The 19,865-nt window shown below is 44.8% G+C and overlaps 2 protein-coding genes across 3 annotated transcripts in view; both read left to right on the top strand.

The window, feature by feature from the left end:
- The first annotated feature begins 405 nt into the window (after positions 1 to 405).
- Positions 406 to 2,185, top strand: LOC129644655 (lingual antimicrobial peptide-like). Its single transcript, XM_055570174.1, has 2 exons — positions 406 to 550; positions 2,055 to 2,185. Exons 1-2 carry the CDS (start codon positions 496 to 498, stop codon positions 2,183 to 2,185), a joined length of 186 nt encoding a protein of 61 aa, XP_055426149.1. The 5' UTR covers positions 406 to 495.
- Positions 2,186 to 3,663: 1,478 nt separating this feature from the next.
- LOC129643228 (beta-defensin 33-like) overlaps positions 3,664 to 19,865 on the top strand; it is a 64,616-nt gene continuing 48,414 nt past the window's right edge. Inside the window, exons 1-3 of one of the 2 annotated variants that reach the window (XR_008710174.1) lie at positions 3,664 to 3,966; positions 4,166 to 4,207; positions 6,563 to 6,723. The gene's annotated coding sequence lies outside the window, so the exon portion shown is untranslated. Of the gene's footprint in view, positions 3,967 to 4,165; positions 4,208 to 6,562; positions 6,724 to 19,865 lie in introns of those variants that run through there. The other variant, XR_008710175.1, reaches the window with a different exon arrangement.

Here is a 19,865-nt window from a genome sequence, read left to right as displayed (position 1 = left end):
TGAAGTGTAGCCCACCAGGATCCTCCATCCATGGAATTTTCCAGGCAAGAGTACTGGAGTGGGGTGCCATTTCCTTCTGCACAGGAAAACAGTGGGCAGTTTCAAAGCCCTGGAACTGTGAGGGTGGGGCTGGGGAGTGGGTAAGTGAAGGTTCAGCAAGAAGTTTGTGCCCCTGCCTGGGGAAACAGGCAAGTCTGTGCCCCTTGCCACACCCCTGCCCATCAGCTGAACTGACTGCCAAGGAGAAGTTTGTGGTTAAAGGGCAGCAGGAAAGCTTTTCCTGGGGTTTCCACAGCTTCATTAGCATACAAGTGACTGCCCCTGCTTTGTGCTATAAAGGCCACTCCCATGACACACAGCGAAGAGGTTCAGTTAACCAGTTCCTAATAACCAAATCCACAGCCAGTGCAGAATTCCTCCCAGAACCTGAGACTTTTTTAAAGCGGCAAGAGCAGCCTCTTCTCTAGCATCAGCCACAGAGCTCAGGACGCCAGCATGAGGCTCCATCACCTGCTCCTCGTGCTCCTCTTCGTGGTCCTGTCTGTGTCAGGTGAGCTCGTGGGAGCCCCGGGGGGAGCCGTGGGCTCTCTCTCCAGTTTCTACCTCCTTCTGTCCTGCTACCCCCATCTACACGTGGTCAGACTAAACCCACCATATTTGGTGCTTCTGAGAAGCCAGCGCTGAGTCCTCAGTAGCGAGAGGGGGCTGAGAACCGCCCTGCAAAATTCCAGGTTGTTTCTAAGCCACTCTAGCGAGTCAAGCTTCTGAGCCTGTCTCCTCATTGGTTTCATGAGGAGGAAACAGAAGTTGCCTCTGTTAAGTGACTCTCCTTTTTTTTCTTTTTCATAAAAGCAAGAAATTTGATTTTGTCCCATGACAGAAGCACAGAATGTCGCTTTATAAATCTTTCTATTTGTAGGGTGGTGGCTCTGGGTCACCAGACAAGTCCAGAGGAGAGTCAGGCCATGCCTGGGCTTTGGGAGCTCCCGTTGGGATGCTCCGTGCTGAGTCTCCTCAGCAGGAAGGTCCTCCAGGACATGTCGCTGATGATGCGACCCTCGCTCCACAGCTGGGAGGCAGCACATCCAAAGCAGTGTGCAGGATAGGCTGTCTGATTTTCATCTTACCCTTGATATTTCCGGAAATGGGATGAAAATATGTAGGAAGGAGGAAGGGAGGGAGGTAGGGAGGGAGAGGATGTGGAGACTGAGACCTGAGACAACTGATTAGATGTCAAAATCAAGTTGAAAAGGCCTTGTCTGATCAGTGTTGTTTATGACTGTAACCCAACTCTTAGCACAGTGGCAGGGAGAGAGGACAGGGGTGTAAGGAATGTGGCCCGGGTTCTATCCCTGGACGGGGAACTAGAGAGGGACCAAAGGTGCCTTGTGGTCAAGAGGAAAAAGGCCTGTGAGGAAGACGGGAAGGCCCCTGGTCAGGCATGTGAAAGGACGGGAAGGCCGCTGGTCAGGAGGAAACCACAAAGGAAGGAGGAGAGGTGCTGACTCGCACCAGTGCTGAGAGTGTTCTGAGTCAGTAGAGACCAGGATACAAAACTTTTTTCTGAACCATTGTCACTGTCAGCTGTAAGTTGCTTTGAGAGTAAGTTCTCTTTCAACAGTTCTTACACTTTCAGCTGCATCTTTTCCTCCTATCTCAGCTGCACTACTTGACTGACTCCATGAGTTGGAAAACTAAGCAGTGAAAATAGAACCCATGGGCTGCTTCTGACTCCTGGTGGGAAGGTGGATGTAGCAGAGCTTCCCGGTCTTTGCCCTCATGGTGGAGCTGACCCCGCACACAACCAGGGTCCTCACACCCCAGTCCCTCAGCCTCTGGTTCTGGAAATGTGAGGGTCCACCAGAGCCTGGGCAGGGCCAGTGTCTGTCTGGAAGCTGGTCCACGGGGTCCTGGACTCACATCTTGTTGTCACGAGGCCATGTCCGCCTCTCAGCACAGAAAGCCCCAGTGCCTCGCTCAGAGGGGACACAGCTGGCCTTCTTGAGATGCCGCTTTCCTGCTGACACATTTTTCCCTCTTCCTTGTCTTTTTAGGATTTACTCAAGGAATAAGTAATCCTTCAAGCTGCCGTAGGAATAGAGGCTTCTGTTTGGCGTTCTGGTGCCCTGGAAGCATGAGACAGATTGGCACCTGCTTCGGGTTCCCAGTAAAATGCTGCAGGTAAAAGAAGGCGAAGATGCAGCTGGGACCGATGCGGAGACAGAAACAGCACTCTTCAACAGAGCGTCTAAAATTTAAACCAGAATAAATTTTGTTCAAAGTTAAAGAATCTTGCCCACTGGTCATTGAGGTTGTTGTGTGGTGTCTGATCCCAGGTGAATTCTGAAATCCCTGAGGATGCTCTCTGAGCTCCCCACGTGAACCATCGGGGAATCGTGGTGGGGTGCTCTGTGCTCCCAGGGGTGTGACCCCCTGTTCCTTGGGGGCCTGACCTTCCCCAGCCCCTCTGTCTGCTGTCCTTCCTGCTTCCCAGCCCAAGGCACCCTGTCCTGCCCCACATCTCCCCTCAAACATGCACCCCAGGGGTCCAGAATCACCAGCACACCAGTCCCATAGGAAAGCCCCCGCCCTCGCTCCAGGAGGAAACGCCACTCCTCTGTCCCCCTGCAGCCCTCACTTCCATTTGGTTTGTGCTTCTTACTCCTGCCTTATGTGCAAGTGGATACACTTCTGATTCCCTTTTGGGCTATAAGATCTCTATAGGCATAGACTTGTCCTATTCCTGTAAGTGCTGGGCATTGAGACAAGACATTGCTTCAGAAATTGTCATCAACTGAATGACAGAGTTGACATGGATGAAGCATGTCTCTCTGTGTGTACATGATATGATGCAACTAGATGCTATGGAAAAACAAGTCCTGTGGAAAGCACAATTCAATGAAGGCAACACAGCACAGAACACAGAGACCTCAAGGGCGGGGCGAGCATGCTGACCTCAGCCTGCTTGCAGTTTCTTCAGAGGGTTTGCTAGTTAAACCAAGAGCCTTGCTGGTGCACACTGTATGTGTGAGCAGCTCTCTGGTCTTTGCACTAACTCTTCCCTCAGTGCAAGCTGAGGTCACCAAGGGGATGGTGTTAGGAGACAGGGCCTTTGGGAGGTGATTTGGTCATGAGGGTGGGATGCTCCTGGGTGGAATGAGGGCCTTTATGAAAGAGACCCCAGAGAGGTGGCTCATCCCTTGTACCCTCTGAGGACACAGGGAGACTGCCGTCTACCAGCCACCTGCTCTATCTTGATCGTGCAGCTCCCAGCCTCCAAAACTGAGAGAGAAGTAAGGGTCTGTTGTTAGTAAGCCACCTATTACAATACCACATGTAAAGTAGATATCCAGCATGGATTTGCTGTGTGACTCAGGGAACACCAACAGGGGCTCTGAGACCAGCTAGAAGGGTAGGATGGGGAAGGAGATGGTATGAAGTTCGAGAGGGAGAGGACATGGGTGAACCCATGGATGATTCCTGTTTTTCTATGACAGAAAACCACGAAATTCTGTAAAGCAATCATCCTTCAGTTAAAAAACAAAGTGCGAAAAAAGAGCCACCTGGCCTATGGTGTTTCTGTTTCAGTAGCCTGAAAGGGCAGACACAGGACAAGTGAGAATTACAGCACAGGTGAATTAAGGTACCTAATCATTTGGCCTTAAGATAGGGAAGTGACGTGGAGTATCTGGTGTGCCCAATGCCATCTCATTACAAGGAGCCTTAGACGTGGAGGAGGACGCAGACCAGTGTCAGAGATGCGCGCTGAGAGGCTAAACCAGCCTCTCATCAGCTCCCACTGATGTGGACAGGCCATAAACCAAGGAGGGCAGGCAGCTTCTAAGCGAGAGAAGGAAGGAAGCCTCTGGAAGGAAGCCTCCAGAAGGAACGACATCCTGCTGACACTGTGATTTGAAGCCAGTGAGACCCATTTGGGACTTTGGATCCTCAGAACCACAATAACAAGTATGTGTTCCTTTAAGCCACGTAGCTTGTGGCAATTTGCTACAGCGGCAACGGGAAATCAATACAGCAGTAGCTTAAAATCATGCCTTGAGCCTAAAATTAGCAGCTCAAAAGAGACAAACCTGTGTGTGTTTAATGGAGGATAAAAATGATAACAGCTGTCAACATTTTACTCAACTTTATATTTCATTTTTCACAGAAATGCCCATGGTGCATCTGCCAACTCTTCTGCATCTCAAAGGTTGTATTTGGGACACAGTCTTACACCTCAAATATCTTGTATCCCTTTTATCCTTTATTTTTAGTTTGTTTTATTATCATGGAACGTTTATCTGCCATTAAGTGTGGTTTGGTGGTACTGTTTATATGAAATTTTGATCATATTCTTTGTTGGGATTTCAGTTTTTAATTTCTACTTAATTTTAAGTTGCATTCTTGTATCTGTTGATGTTTTACTGCCATAACATTTCTGGGTGTCATGTTGGACTCCTGCATGGCAGGAATGCTCGTGTCATTTCAGCACCAGGAAGATGATGGCTTTCCCATGTGACTCATGAACCAAATGGGCTCATGCTCTGGTCCAAGGCCGGCCTTTCCACCTGGGTCCTGGGTCTCATTTCTCATGCTTACTCAGGGGTGAGACCCAAACCGTTTCTACCTCTTGCCCCCGTCTAGTGCAGCTACCAAAACTAAAAGCAGGGACTTCCCTGGTGGTCCAGTGGTTAAAACTCCAGCTGCCAATGCAAGGGGCATGGGTTCATCCCTGGTCAGGGACTAAGATCTCATATGCTACAGTTCAGTTCAGTTGCCCCGTCATATCTGAGTCTTTGCGAACCCAGGGACTGCAGCATGCCAGGCCTCCCTGTCCATCAACAACTCCTGTGGTCACTCAAACTCACGTCCGTCAAGTCAGTGATGCCATCCAACCATCTCATCCTCTGTCATCCCCTTCTCCAACCTTCAATCTTTCCCAGCATCAGGGTCTTTTCAAATGAGTCACTTCTTTCCATCAGGTGTCTGAAGTTTCAGCTTCAGCATCTGTCCTTCAAATGAATATTCAGGACTGATTTCCTTTAGGATGGACTGATTGGATCTCCTTGCAGACCAAGGGACTCTCAAGAGACTTCTCCAACACCACAGTTCAATAGCATCAATCCTTCAGTGCTCAGCTTTCTTTATAGTCCAACTCTCACAACCATACATGACTACAGGGAAAAACCATAGCTTTGACTAGATGGACATTTGTTGGCAAACTAATGTCTCTGCTTTTTAATAAGCTGTCTAGTTTGGTCATAGCTTTTCTTACAAGGAGCAAGCGTCTTTTAATTTCATGGCTGCAATCACCATCTGCAGTGATTTTGGAGCCTAAAAAATAAAGTCATCTATTGCTTCCACTGTTTCCCCATCTATTTGACAAGAAATGATGGTATCAGTTGCCATGATCTCAAATTTGGAATGTCAAGTTTTAAGTCAGCTTTTTCCACTCTCCGCTTTCAGCTTCATCAAGAGGCTTTTTAGTTCCTCTTCACTTTCTGCCATAAGGGTGGTATCATCTGCAATCTGAGCTTATTGATATTTCTCCTAGCAATCCTGATCCAGTTTGTGTTTCATCCAGTCTGGCATTTCGCATGATGAACTCTGCACAGAAGTTAAATAAGCAGGGTGACAATATACAGTCTTGACTTACTACTTTCCCAGTTGGAACCAATCTGTTTTTCCATGACTGGTTCTAAGTGTTGCTTTTAGAGCTGCATACAGGTTTTGCAGGAGGCAGGTCAGGTGGTCCATCTCCTTCAGAATTTTCCACAGTTTATTGTGATCCAGGGAGTCAAAGACTTGAGCATAGTTGATGAAGCAGAAGTAGATGTTTTCTGGAAATGTCTTGCTTTTTCTATGGTCCAATAGATGTTAGCAATTTGATCTCTGGTTCCTCTGCCTTTTCTAAATCTAGCTTGTACATATGGAAGCTCTCAGTTCATGTACTGTTGAAGCCTAGCTTGGAGGATTTTGAGCCCTACTTGGCTAGAAATCAACAGTCTGCATTGATAACTAAGCTTCTTCTTTTCAGAAGACTAACCTATTATGCTGGAGAAGGCAAGGGCACCCCACTCCAGTACTCTTGCCTGGAATATCCCAAGGAGCCTGGTGGGCTGCAGTCCATGGGGTCGCTAGAGTCGCACACGACTGAGTAACTTCACTTTCACTTTTCACTTTCCTGCGTTGGAGAAGGAAATGGCAACTCACTCCAGTGTTCTTGTCTGGAGAATCCCAGGGACGGGGGAGCCTGGTGGGCTGCCGTCTATGGGGTCACACAGAGTCGGACAAGAGTGAAGTGACTTAGCAGCAGCAACCTATTATGCAAACTACATCTGTACCAGTTGCCCTCTAATTCTGCAGGAGCCTCACTCTGCATCAATGATTCTTTAACTTATTCTAGCCACATCCTGATACTTAACTTTATGGCATCATAAACCTCCCCTTGTAGTTTGGTACCTCTCTTTGCTCTATTTTAACCTCATGTTGATGCTTAACTTTCTGGTGCACTCTCTTTGGAAGCCACCCCATAGTGGTTTGCCTTCCCCCTTGTGTATTACAGGAAGAAAGTCACCAGGAGATCCTCAAAGCACAATGGACCCAAGCACAGGGACCAACTGCCAGACCCAAATACCTAGCTACCTGACCCTGGCCTAGTGACTGTTTCCATACAGTGCAAAAAGAGAGAATTCAGGACCCCTACACCTTTTATCCCCTATCTCCAAACCCTGAGTGTGAGCCCCGACTGTTTGATCCCCTGGATTCCCAATGGAGGGGAGACAGTCTCCGTGAGTCAGGAACCTATTGTGTTCTCCCTTCTGCTGGTTTAAGGGTTAAATCCATCTTTCTGTTTGCCCCAAACTCTGTCTCTGCAAATTTTATTTGGCTCCAGTGGGCAGAGAAAACCAAGATTTCCGTGGCAACAATGTCATCGAGTCTGGCTGGTTCCCCACCTCTCCGCCAGGATGACTCCTGCCAACAGGGATCAGGAGGCATCCTGTGTGACCTCACTCACCCCTTCCTCTGCCCTTTGTTGACCTGGCCTCTAATCGTGTAGCCATGCACAGGGGCTCCCAGGTGTCTCTGCCACAGTCCACCTGAGAAGGGCAGAGGAGCCATCTGCAAGGTAGGTTTCCAGGAAAGAGAGAGACATATGTGGTTGAAGAAAGCATGGGAATAGATGTGTAACATTTAGGGAGTCAGTGTAAAGGATCACTTTCAGTATAAAAGTACAAGAGAGAAATGTGGCCAATTGCCTATAGGCTATACTTTCTTTTCCATTACTATAAAAGTACTGTTGCTGGGGCTAAGGAAGTAAAGCCCTCACAGCTATTCTGTAGAATTAAGTAAGACTTATTTAAACAGCTTGCTACAAACACTTACCCTATTTTTAGGTTGATGTCACTAAACTAAAATAGATTTTCACTTAGTGAAAGATTCAAATGCAGATCAAAAGATTAAAAGTGAAAACATTTTATTGCTAAGTTGCCTCAGGACAGAGAGAAAAACGTCCGAACATATAGGTCACATAAGATGGAAGAGAGGTGGGTGAGTGAAGGCTAGAGACCATGATGTATTATGACCTGCTTTGACCTGTTAGGTTGGGAGTGGGTGAGTGGGTGCTTGTGTTCGGGAACACTTTGGGATAAAGCAAGTTAATGGGCTCTCTCCAGACCCTCAAAACCCTAAGGATTATGCCCAAGCCTTCCTTTCTTTTCTCCTTCCCTCCCTCATCCCCTCCATTCATATCCATTTATTCATTAACCTATATGTTGACTCTTCCATACTACTACCTATTCATAGAATCAAATGTTTGACTACCTGCTCAATGCCAGGCACTGTTCTAGGTGCTGAGAATGTGAGATAATAAAACAGGACTTCTTACTTTGGAGATTTACATATAAAGAAAAAGAGAGGTATGAACACTGTAAAGTACAACCAAGTGGAGAGAAGGAAGACATGGAGAAAAATATCAATGATTTACCTGGAAGGCATGTGTGCTAATTCACTTGTCTATGCAAGAGCTTGCTTAGGATGGATCAATTCTCGCTGTAAATGGTAGCAAAAAAAAAAAAATGTTGAGAGTGAAAAAAGATCATTTTAATTTCCAAAAGTCCTTTTTGATTGTACAAGGTGTATGTGTGTTGCGTTGTTGTTGTTCAGTCAATCAGTCATGTCCAATTCTTTGCGACCCATGGATTGAGGGTGTATATTCTGAAAGGAGAAATGGACAGATGCAGAGACATGAAAAAAAGGTAAAAAAAGAAATGAATAATTTTCTAACAGAATTCAATGTTTAATGATTTTTCTCCAAAAATTGCACCAAACCTCAGGGCCATAAGCAGAAGTAAGAATCCATGTGGAAACCCTGACTTTCTGCAAACCTTTTCCTTTACAAAAGGCAAACACTTAAACCATGTGTCCATAGATGAAACATCCTCAAATTAGGCCCAGGCCCAGCTGAACATCTCTGGTGGGATAAAACCACTTTCTTTCCAGCTGAAGTTTTCAAACTCTCTCCCAGATCACCTGCCCTGATTCAGGTGTTCCACCAGACACTGGTTCAACATGGAATTCCGATAATTCCTTTCTCATCATGAAGCTACTGTACCTTTTCTTCCTCTTACTTGTGCATCTTATCCACACAACATCGGGTAAGTGGCAAATGTAACAAGTCGGGTGATATGGTGGATGACCTTGGAGCCTGGAGTACGGAAGGTCATGTTCATTCATCATCCAGTGAAGTGCTAAACGGAATATTATCCTCTCTGAGAGAAGCATAGCATATGCGATATGCTAATTTTACAAATAATGAAAGAGAAGCCTAAAGAAGTGAAAAAAAAAAAAAAGCCTCCCATGATTGCCCTTAATTAGTTGGTGGTAAACCCATAACCTGTAAAGGTGATAGAAAAGATTTACAGGGGACTTTATGGCTTACAAATCATTTCCATGTGACGAACAGTAACACTAATAATAATAGTAAATCATGTTGACCACTTCCCATCCCAAAGAAAGGCAATGCCAAAGAATGCTCAAACGAACACACAATTGCACTCATCTCACAAGCCAGTAAAGTAATGCTCAAAATTCTCCAAGCCAGGCTTCAGCAGTACATGAACCATGAACTTCCAGATGTTCAAGCTGGTTTTAGCAAAGGCAGAGGAACCAGAGATCAAACTGCCAACATCCGCTGGATCATCACAAAAGCAAGGGAGTTTCAGAAAAACATCTATTTCTGCTTTATTGACTATGCCACAGCCTTTGAATGCATGGATCACAATAAAGTGTGGAAAATTCTGAAAGAGATGGGAATACCAGACCACGTGACTGGCCTCTTGAGAAACCTGTATGCAGGTCAGGAAGCAACAGTTAGAACTGGAGATGGAAAAACAGAAGGGTTCCAAATAGGAAAAAGAGTATGTCAAGGCTGTCTATAGTCACTCTGCTTGTGTAAATTATATGGAGAGTATATCATGAGAAATGCCATGCTGGAAGAAGCACAGCTGGAATGAAGATTGCCAGGAGAAATATCAATAACCTCAGATATGCAGATGACACTTTCCTTATGGCAGAAAGTGAAGAGGAACTAAAAAGCCTCCTGATGAAAATGAAAGAGGAGAGTGAAAACATTGGTTTAAACCTCAACATTCAGAAAATTAAGATCATGGTATCCGGTCCCATCACTTCATGGGAAATAGATGGGGAAAGAGTGGAAACAGTGCCAGACTTTATTTTTGGGGGCTCCAAAATCACTGCAGATGGTGGCTGCAGCCATGAAACTAAAAGACGCTTACTCCTTGGAAGGAAACTTATGACCAACCTAGATAGTATATTGAAAAGCAGAGATATTACTTTGCCAACAAAGGTCCTTCTACTAAAGGCTATGGTTTTTCCAGTGGTCATGTAAGGAGGTAAGAGTTGGACTGTGAAGAAAGCTGAGTGCCAAAAAATTGATGCTTTTGAACTGTGGTGTTGGAGAAGACTATTGAGCATCCCTTGGACTGCAAGGAGATCCACCCAGTCCATCCTAAAGGAGATCAGTCCTGGGTGTACATTGGAAGGACTGATGCTGAAGCTGAAGCTCCAATACTTTGGCCACCTCATGTGAAGAGCTGACTCATTGGAATAGAGCTTGATGCTGGGAGGAATTGGGGGCAGGAGGAGAAGGGGACGACAGAGGATGAGATGGTGAATGGCATCACCGAATCGATGGACATGAGTTTGAGTGAACTCTGGGAGTTTGGTTAATGACAAGGAGGTTTGACGTGCTGCAATTCATGGGGTCACAAAGAGTCAGACACGACTGAGCACCTGTACTGAACTGAACTGAATTTCCTCTTTAACTAAAACAATGAAACTTTTAATGTCTTATCCAAATATATTCCTCATAGCAATAATTATGCAATAGGCCCTTTTGCAAGATGGGATTAAGAAATGAAGTAATTTGTTCAAAGGAGTGCAGATTGAATATAGGGAGAACTTTAACTTAAGCCCAAGAGGGTTTGACTCTAAAGACCTTGTTTTACTAAATATTCAACAATCCCAGAAAACTAAAGTACTTACTGAATTACATAAAATTAACAAATCCTTTAGCTCAAGTGTGATCTGTGCATCACTCAGCACATACTTATCCTACAAGGTTATGTGTTGCTCACCTGCAATCCAAGCTAAACTGGGTGTCCTGCGTTTTCCCTGCAGCCCGCCTCAGGTGACAGCATGCTCCAGGCGGTGCTGTGGTGACAGCGCCTCCAGACCTTAGCATCTTCCAGGAGCCAAAGTGAATTCTTGTTCAAATGACGCCAACCCGGGAGGGCCCGGGTGCTCTGATCAGACCCCCCACCCCGAGGGACAGCCACCACTGAGGGTGCTGCTGGTCCTGTGTCCGAGTAAAGCACTCTCAGGACTCTCGTACTGGCGATTAAGGGCCGCAACTCTGAAGGGAAACATCAGTTCCGCTCAGAATTCATTAGCCAAGCAGGTCCAGTTGTTCAGTCATTCGGTTGTGGTCCACTCTTTGCGACCCCATGGACTGTCGCCCACCAGGCTCCTCTGTCCATAGGATTCTCCAGGCATGGATATCGGAATGGGTTGCCGTTACCTTCTCCTGGGGATCTTCCCGACCCAGGGATCAAAACTGCATCATCTGCATTGGCAGCTGGGCTCTTTGTCACTAGGGCTACCTGGGAAGCCCCTTATCTGGTATCCTTTGGTGCTTTTCACTCAAGAATACATTGATGAATTACCTGTATTAAGACATACTCTAGCCCAAAAGCCTCACCTCATTGTGGTCTATGCAAGAGCTTGCTTAGGATGGATCAATTCTCTCTGTAAATGGTAGCAAAAAAAAAAAATCTTGAAAGTGAAAAAAGATCATTTTAATTTCCAAAATTCCTTCTCATTTTTTTATTGTAAAAGCTGTATGTTGTTGGATTGTTGTTGTTCAGTCAATCAGTCGTGTCCAACTCTTTGCGACCCATGGATTGAGGGTGTTTCTTCTGAAAGGAGAAATGGACAGATGAAGAGACATGAAATAAAGGTGATAAAAAGAAATGAATAATTTTCTAACAGAATTCAATGTTTACTGATTTTTCTCCAAAAAATGCACCAAACCTCAAAAGCCATAAGCAGAAGTGAGAATCAATGTGGAAACCCTGACTTCCTGCACACTTCTTCCTTTTCGACAGGCAAACACTTGGACCATGTGTCCATAGGTGGAACATCCTCAAATAGGCCCAGGCCCAGCTGAACATCTCTGATAGGATAAAAGCACTTTCTTTCCAGCTGAAGTTTTCAAACTCTCGCCCAGATTGCCTGCCCCGATTCAGGTGTGCCACCAGACACTGGTTCTACTTGGAATTCTGAAAACTCCTTTCCCATCATAAAGCTACTCTAACTTCTCTTCCTCTTACTTGTGTGTCTTATCCAGACAACATCAGACAAGTGGCAGATGCACCTGGTCGGGTGATATGGTGGATGACCTTGGAGCCTAGAGTAGGGAAGATCAAGTTGATTCATCATCCAGGGATGTGCTAAATGGAATAATATCAACTCTGAGAGAAGCATAGCATATGCGACATGTTCCATTTTACACATAATGAAAGAGAAGCTTAAAGAAGTGAAAAATAGCCTCCCATGATTGCCCTTAACGAGTTGGTGGTAAACCCATAAATTGTAATGGTGATAGAAAATATTTACAGGGGACTTTACGGCTTACAAATCATATCCATGTGACTAACAGTAACACTAATAATAATAGTAAATCATGTTGACCACTTCCAATCCCAAATGCCAAAACATGCTCAAATGAACACACAATTGCACTCATCTCACATGCCAGTAAAGCAGTATTCAAAATTCTCCAAGCCAGGCTTCAGCAGTACATGAACCGTGAGCCTCCAGATGTTCAAGTTGGCTTTACAAAAGGCAGAGGAACCTGAGATCAAATTGCAAACATCCATTAGATCATGGCAATAGCAAAAGAGTTCCAGAAAAACATCTATTTCTGCTTTATTGAGTATGCCAAAGCCTTTGACTGTGTGGATCACAATAAAGTGTGGAAAATTTTTAAAGAGATGGGAATACCGGACCACATGACCGGCCTCCTGAGAAACCTGTATGCAGGTCAGGAAGCAACAGTTAGAACTGGACATGGAACAACAGAATGGTACCAAATAGGAAAAAGAGTACGTCAAGGCTGTCTAGTGTCACCCTGCTTATTTACCTTATATGCAGAGTACTTTATGAGAAATGCTGGGCTGGACAAGATTGCCGGGAGAAATATCAATAACCTCAGATATGCAGAAGACACCATCCTTATGGCAGAAAGTGTAGAGGAACTAAAAAGCCTATTGATGAAAGTGAAAGAGGAGAGTGAAAAAGTTGGCTTAAACCTCAACATTCAGAAAAGTAAGATCGTGGTATCGGGTCCCATCACTTCATGGCAAATACATGGGGAAAGAGTGGAAACTGTGCCAGACTGTATTTTTGGGGGCTCCAAAATCACTGCAGATGGTGGCTGCAGCCATGAAATTAAAAGACACTTACTCCTTGGAAGGAAAGTTATGACCAACCTAGAGAGTATATTGAAAAGCAGAGATATTACCCTGCCAACAAAGGTCCGTCTAGTCAAGGCTATGGTTTTTCCAGTGGTAATGTATGGATGTAAGAGTTGGACTGTGAAGAAACCTGAGTGCTGAAGAATTTCTGCTTTTGAACTGTGGTGTTGGAGAAGACTATTGAGCATCCCTTGGAATGCAAGGAGATCCAACCAGTCCATCCCAAAGGAGATCAGTCCTGGGTATTCATTGGAAGGACTGATGCTGAAGCTGCAGTTCTAATACTTTGGCCACCTCATGTGAAGAGCTGACTCATTGGAAAAGCCCTTGGTGCTGGGAGGGATTGGGGGCAGGAGGATAAGCGGACGGCAGAGGATGAGATGGTGAATGGCATCACCGACTCGATGGACATGAGTTTGAGTGAACTCTGGGGGTTGGTGATGGACAAGAAGGGCTGGCATGCTGCGAATTTGGGCTAACAAAAAGTCAGACACAACTGAGCGCCTGAACTGAACTGAAGGGAATTTCTTGAACTAAAACAATGAAACTTTTAATGTCTTATCCCATATATATTCCTCATAGCAATAATTATGAGATAGGCCATTTTACAAGATGGGATTCAGAAATGAAGTAATTTGTTCAAAGGAGTGCAGATTGAATGTAGGGAGCACTTTAACTCAAGCCCAAGTGGGTTTGACTCCATAGACCTTGTTTTATTAAATATTTAATAATCCCAGAAAACTAATGTACTTCCTGAATTACATAAAATCAACAAATACTTTAGCTCAAGTGTGATCTGTGCATCTGTCGGGACATACTTATCCTACAAGATTATGTGTTGCTCACCTGCAGTCCAAGCTAAACTGGGTGTCCTGCACTTTCCCTGCAGCCCGCCCCAGGTGACAGCATGCTCCAGGCGGTGCTGCGGTGACAGCGCCTCCAGATTAGCATCTTCAAAGAGCCAAAGTGAATTCTTGTTCAAATGACGCCAACCTGGGAAGGCCCGGGTGCTCTGATCAGACCGCCCACCCCCGAGGAGCAGCCACCACCGTGGGTGCTGCTGGTCCTGTGTCCTAGCAAAGCGCTCTTAGGACTCTCGAGCTTGGGATTAAGGCCCCAGCCCTGAAGGGAAAGGTCAGTTCCGCTCAGAAGTCATTAACAAGCAGGTCCAGTTGTTTAGTCACTCGGTTGTGATCCACTCTTTGCGACCCCATGTACTGTCGCCCACCAGGCTCCTCTGTCCATGGGATTCTCCAGGCAAACATACCAGAGTGGGTGGCCATTCCCTTCTCCAGGGGCTCTTGCCGACCCAGGGATCAAAACCACATCTCCTGCATTGGCAGGTGGGCTCTTTGTCAGTAGGGCCACCTGGGAAGGCCTTTATCTGGTATGCTTTGGTGATTTTCATTCAAGAATACACTGATGAATTACCTGTATTAAGAAATACTCTAGCCCATAAAAGTTCACCTGATTGTGGTCTATGCAAGAGCTTGCTTAGGATGGTTCAATCCTCTCTGAAAATGGTAGCAAAAAGAAAGAAAGAAAGAAAAAGAAATGTTGAGAGTGAAACAAGATCATTTTAATTTCCAAAATTCCTTTGCAATGGTCAAAGGTGTATGTGTGTTGGGTTGTTGTTGTTCAGTCAATCAGTCGTGTCCAACTCTTTGCGACCCATGGATTGAGGGTGTTTATTCTGAAAGGAGAAATGGACAGATGCAGAGACATGAAATAAAGGTGAAAAAAAGTGCATAATTTTCCAACAGAATTCAATATTCAATGATTTGTCTCCAACAAATGCACCAAGCCTCAGAGCCATAAGCAGAAGTGAGAATCAATGTGGAAATCCTGACATCCTGCAAACCACTTCCTTTATGACAGGCAAACACTTGGACCATGTGTCCATAAATGAAACATCCTCAAATTAGGCCCAGGCCAAGCTGAACATGTCTGGTAGGATAAAAGCACTTTCTTTCCAGCTGAAATTTTCAAACTCTCTGCCAGATCGCCTGCCCCGATTCAGGTGTGCCACCAGACACTGGTTCTACTTGGAATTCCGAAAACTCCTTTCCCATCATGAAGCTACTGTACCTTCCCTTCCTCTTACTTGTGTGTCTTATCCAGACAACATCAGGTTAAGTGGCAAAGGCAACTGGTCGGATGATATGGTGGATGACCTTGGAGCCTAGAGTAGGGAAGGTCAAGTTGGTTCATTATCCAGGGATGTGCTGAAGGGAATAATATCAAATCTGAGAGAAGCATAGTATATGCGACATGCTCCATTCTACAACTAATGAAAGAGAAGCTTAAAGATGTGAAAAATAGCCTCCCACGATTGCCCTTAACTAGCTGGTGGTAAACCCATAAATTGTAACGGTGATAGAAAACATTTACAGGGGCCTTTACGGCTTGCAAATGATTTCCATGTGACTAACAGCAACACTAAGAATAGTAAATCATGTTGACCACTTCCAATCCCAAAGAAGGGTAATGCCAAAGAATGCTCAAACCAACACACCATTGCACTCATCTCACACGTCAGTAAAGCAGTGCTCAAAATTCTCCAAGCCAGGCTTCAGCAGTACATGAACCGTGAACTTCCAGATGTTCAAGCTGCTTTTAGCAAAGGCAGAGGAACCAGAGTTCCAATTGCCAACATCCGCTGGATCATCGCAAAAGCAAGAGAGTTCCAGAAAAACATCTATGTCTGCTTTCTTGACTATGCCAAAGCCTTTGACTGTGTGGATCACAAGAAACTGTGGGAAATTCTGAAAGAGATGGGAGTACCAGGCCACGTGACCGGCCTCTTGAGAAACCTGTATGCAGGTCAGGAAGCAACAGTTAGAACCGGACATGGAAAAATGGAATGGTTCCAAATAGGAAAAAGAGTACAGTACCTCAAGGCTGTCTAATGTCACCCTGCTTGTTTAACTTATATGCAGAGTAGATGATGAGACATGCTGGGCTGGAAGAAGCATAAGCTGGAATCAAGATTGCTGGGAGAAATATCAATAACCTCAGATATGCAGATTACACCATCCTTAGGGCAGAAAGTGAAAAGGAACTAAAAAGCCTCTTGATGAAAGTGAAAGAGGAGTGTGAATAAGTTGGCTTTAACCTCAACATTCCGAAAACTAAGATCATGGTATCTGGTCCCATCACTTCATGGCAAAGAGATGGGGAAGCAGTGGAAACAGTGCCAGACTTTGTATTTTGGAGCTCGAAAATCACTGCAGATGGTGGCTGCAACCATGAAATTAAAAGACGCTTACTCCGTGGAAGGAAAGGTATGACCAACGTAGATGGTATGTTGAAAAGCAGAGATATCACTTTGCCGACAAAGGTCCGTCTAGTCAAGGCTATGGTTTTTCCAGTGGTCATGTATGCATGTGAGAGTTGGACTGTGAAGAAAGCTGAGTGCCAAAGAATTGATGCTTTTGAACTGTGGTGTTGGAGAAGACTCCTGAGGGTCCCTTGGACTGCAAGGAGATCCAACCAGTCCATCCTAAAGGAGACAAGTCCTGGGTGTTCATTGGAAGGACTGATGCTGAAGTTGAAGGTCCAATACTTTGGCCAGCACGTGCTAAGAGCTGACTCATTGGGAAAGACTTTGATGCTGGGAGGGATGGGGGAGGGGGCAGGATGAGAACGGGATGACAGAGGATGAGAGGGCTGGATGGCATCACCGCCTGGATGGACATGAGTTTAAGTGAACTCTGGGAGTTGGTGATGGACAAGGAGGGCTGGCCTGCTGCGATTCATGGGGTCATAAAGAGTCAGACACGACTGAGAGCCTGAACTGAACTGAACTACTTCTTTGACTGAAACAATGAAACTTTTAATGTCGTATCCCAAATATATTCCTCAGAGCAATATTTATCAGGTAGGCCATTTTACAAGATGGGATTAAGAAATCAAGTAATTTGTTCAAAGGAGTGCAGATTGAATGTAGGGAGCACTTGAACTCAAGCCCAAGTGGCTTTGACTCCAAAGACCTTATCTTATTAAATATTCAACAATCCCAGAAAATTAATGTACTTTCTGAATTACATGAAATCAACAAATACTTAGGCTCAAGTGTGATCTGTGCATCACTCCGGACATACTTATCCTACAAGGTTATGTGTTGCTCAGCTGCAACCCAGGCTAAACTCCGTTTCCTGCATTTTCCCTGCAGTCCTCCTCAGATCACAGCATGCTCCAGGCTGTGTTGTTGTGAGATCGCCTCCAGTTCTTAGCATCTTCAAAGAGCCAAAGTTAATTCTCGCTCAAATGATGCCAAACCAGGAAGGCCTGGTTGCTCTGATCAGACCCTCCACCTGCGAGGAGCAGCCACCACCGTGGGTGCTGCTGGTCCTTTGTCCAAGTAGAGTGCTCTCAGGACTCTTGTGCTGGAGATTAAGTCCCCCAGCCCTGAAGGGAAATGTCAGTTCCGCTCAGAATTCATTAACCAAGCAGGTCCAGTTGTTTAGTGACTCGGTTGTAGTCCACTCTTTGTGACCCCATGGACTGTCGCCCACCTGGCTCCTCTGTCCATGGGATTCTCCAGGCAAGGATACTGGAGTGGATTTCCATTCCCTCTCCAGGGGATCTTCCCGACCCAGGTATCAAAACTGCATCTGCTGCATTGGCATGTTGTCTCTTTGTCGTAGGGCCACCTGGGAAGCCTCTTATCTGGTATTCTTTGGTGCTTTTCACTCAAGAATACATTGAAGAATTACCTGTATTAAGAAATACTCTAGTTTATAAAGCCTCACTTGGTTGTGGTCTATGCAAGAGCTTGCTTAGGATGGATCAATTCTCTCTGTAAATGGAAAAAAAATATATATATATATATATATATATATATATAGAGAGAGAGAGAGAGAGTGAAAAAAGACCATTTTAATTTTTCTGAAATTCCTTTTCATTTTTTGATTGTAAAAGGTATGTGTGTTGGATTGTTGTTGTTCAGTCAATCACTCGTGTCCAATCTTTGCAACCCATGGATTGAGGGTGTTTATTCTGAAAGGAGAAATGCACAGATGGAGAGAAATGAAATAAAGGTGAAAAAAAGAAATGAATAATTTTCTAACAGAATTCAATATTTAATGATTTTTCTCCAAAAAATTTTCCAAACTTCAGAGCCATAAGCAGAACTGAGAATCAATGTGGAAACCCTGACTTCCTGCAAACCTCTTTCTTTACGACAGGCAAACACTTGGACCATGTGTCCATAGATGAAACATCCTCAAATTAGGCCCAGGCCCAGCTGAACATCTCTGGTAGGATAAAAGCCCTTTATTTCCAGCGGAAGTTTTCAAACTCTCGCCCAGATCTCCTGCCCTGATTCAGCTGTGTCACCAGACACTGGTTCTACTTGGAATTCCAAAAACTCCTTTCCCGTCATGAAGCTACTGTACCTTCTCCTCCTCTTACTTGTGTGTCTTAACCAGACAACATCGGGTAAGTGGCAGAGGCAACTGGTCGGATGATATGGTGGATGACCTTGGAGCCTGGAATAGGGAAGGTCAACTTGATTCATCATCCAGTGATGTGGTAAAAGGAATAACATCAAATCTGAGAGAAGCATAGCATATGCGATATGCTCCATTTTACAAATAATGACAGAGAAGCTTAAAGAAGCTACAAATACCTCCCATGATTGCTTTTTACTAGATGATGGTAAACCCATCAACCATATTGATGATAGAAAACATTTACAGGGGACTTTATGGCTTAAAAATCATTTCCATGTGATTAACAGTAACACTAATAATAATAGTAAATCGTGTTGACCACTTCAAATCCCAAAGAAAGTCAATGCCAAAGAATGCTCAAACGAACACACAACTGCACTCATATAACACCCAGTAAAGTAATGCTCAAAATTCTCCAAGTCAGGCTTCAGCAGTACATGAACCATGAACTTCAGATGTTCAAGCTCTTTTTAACAAAGGCAGAGGAACCAGAGATCAAATTGCCAGCGTACACTGGATTATCACAAAAGCAAGAGTGTTCCAGAAACACATCTATTTCTGCTTTATTGACTATGCCAAAGCCTTTGACTGTGTGGATCACATAAACTGTGGAAAATTCTGAAAGTGATGAGAATACCAGACCAGGTGACCGGCTTCTTGAGAAACCTGTATGCAGGTCAGGAAGTAACAGTTAGAGCTGGACATGGAACAACAGCATTGTTCAAAATAGGAAAAACAGTACGTCAAGGCTGTCTATTGTCACCCTGCTTATTTAACTTATATGCAGAGTACATCATGAGAAATGCTGGGCTGGACAAGATTGCCAGGAGAAATATCAATAACCTCAGATATGCAGATGAAACCTTTCTTATGGCAGAAATTGAGGAGGAACTAAAAAGCCTCTTGATGAAAGTAAAAGAGGAGAATGAAAGTGTTGGCTTAAACCACAACATTCAGAAAACTAGGATCATGGTATCTGGTCTCATCACGTCATGGCAAATAGATGGGGATACAGTGGAAACAGTGCCAGACTTTATTTTTTTGGGCTCCAAAATCACTGCAGATGGTGGCTGCAGCCTTGAAATTACAAGACGGTTACTCCTTGGCAGGAAAGATATGACCATTCTAGACAGCATATTGAAAAGCAGAGATATTACTTTGCCAACAAAGGTCCATCTCTTCAAGGTTATGGGTTTTCCATTGGTCATGTATGGATGTGCGAGTTGGACTGTGAAGAAAGCTGAGTGCTGAAGAATTGATGTTTTTGAACTGTGGTGTTGGAGAAGACTCTTGAGACTCCTTTGGACTGCATGGAGATCCAACCAGTCCATCCTAAAGGACATCAGTCCTGGGT

This window comes from Bubalus kerabau, chromosome 2, assembly GCF_029407905.1.
Source record: "Bubalus kerabau isolate K-KA32 ecotype Philippines breed swamp buffalo chromosome 2, PCC_UOA_SB_1v2, whole genome shotgun sequence".
NCBI classification, from domain to species: domain Eukaryota; kingdom Metazoa; phylum Chordata; class Mammalia; order Artiodactyla; family Bovidae; genus Bubalus; species Bubalus kerabau.
This window is presented reverse-complemented; position numbering and strand designations above follow the sequence as displayed.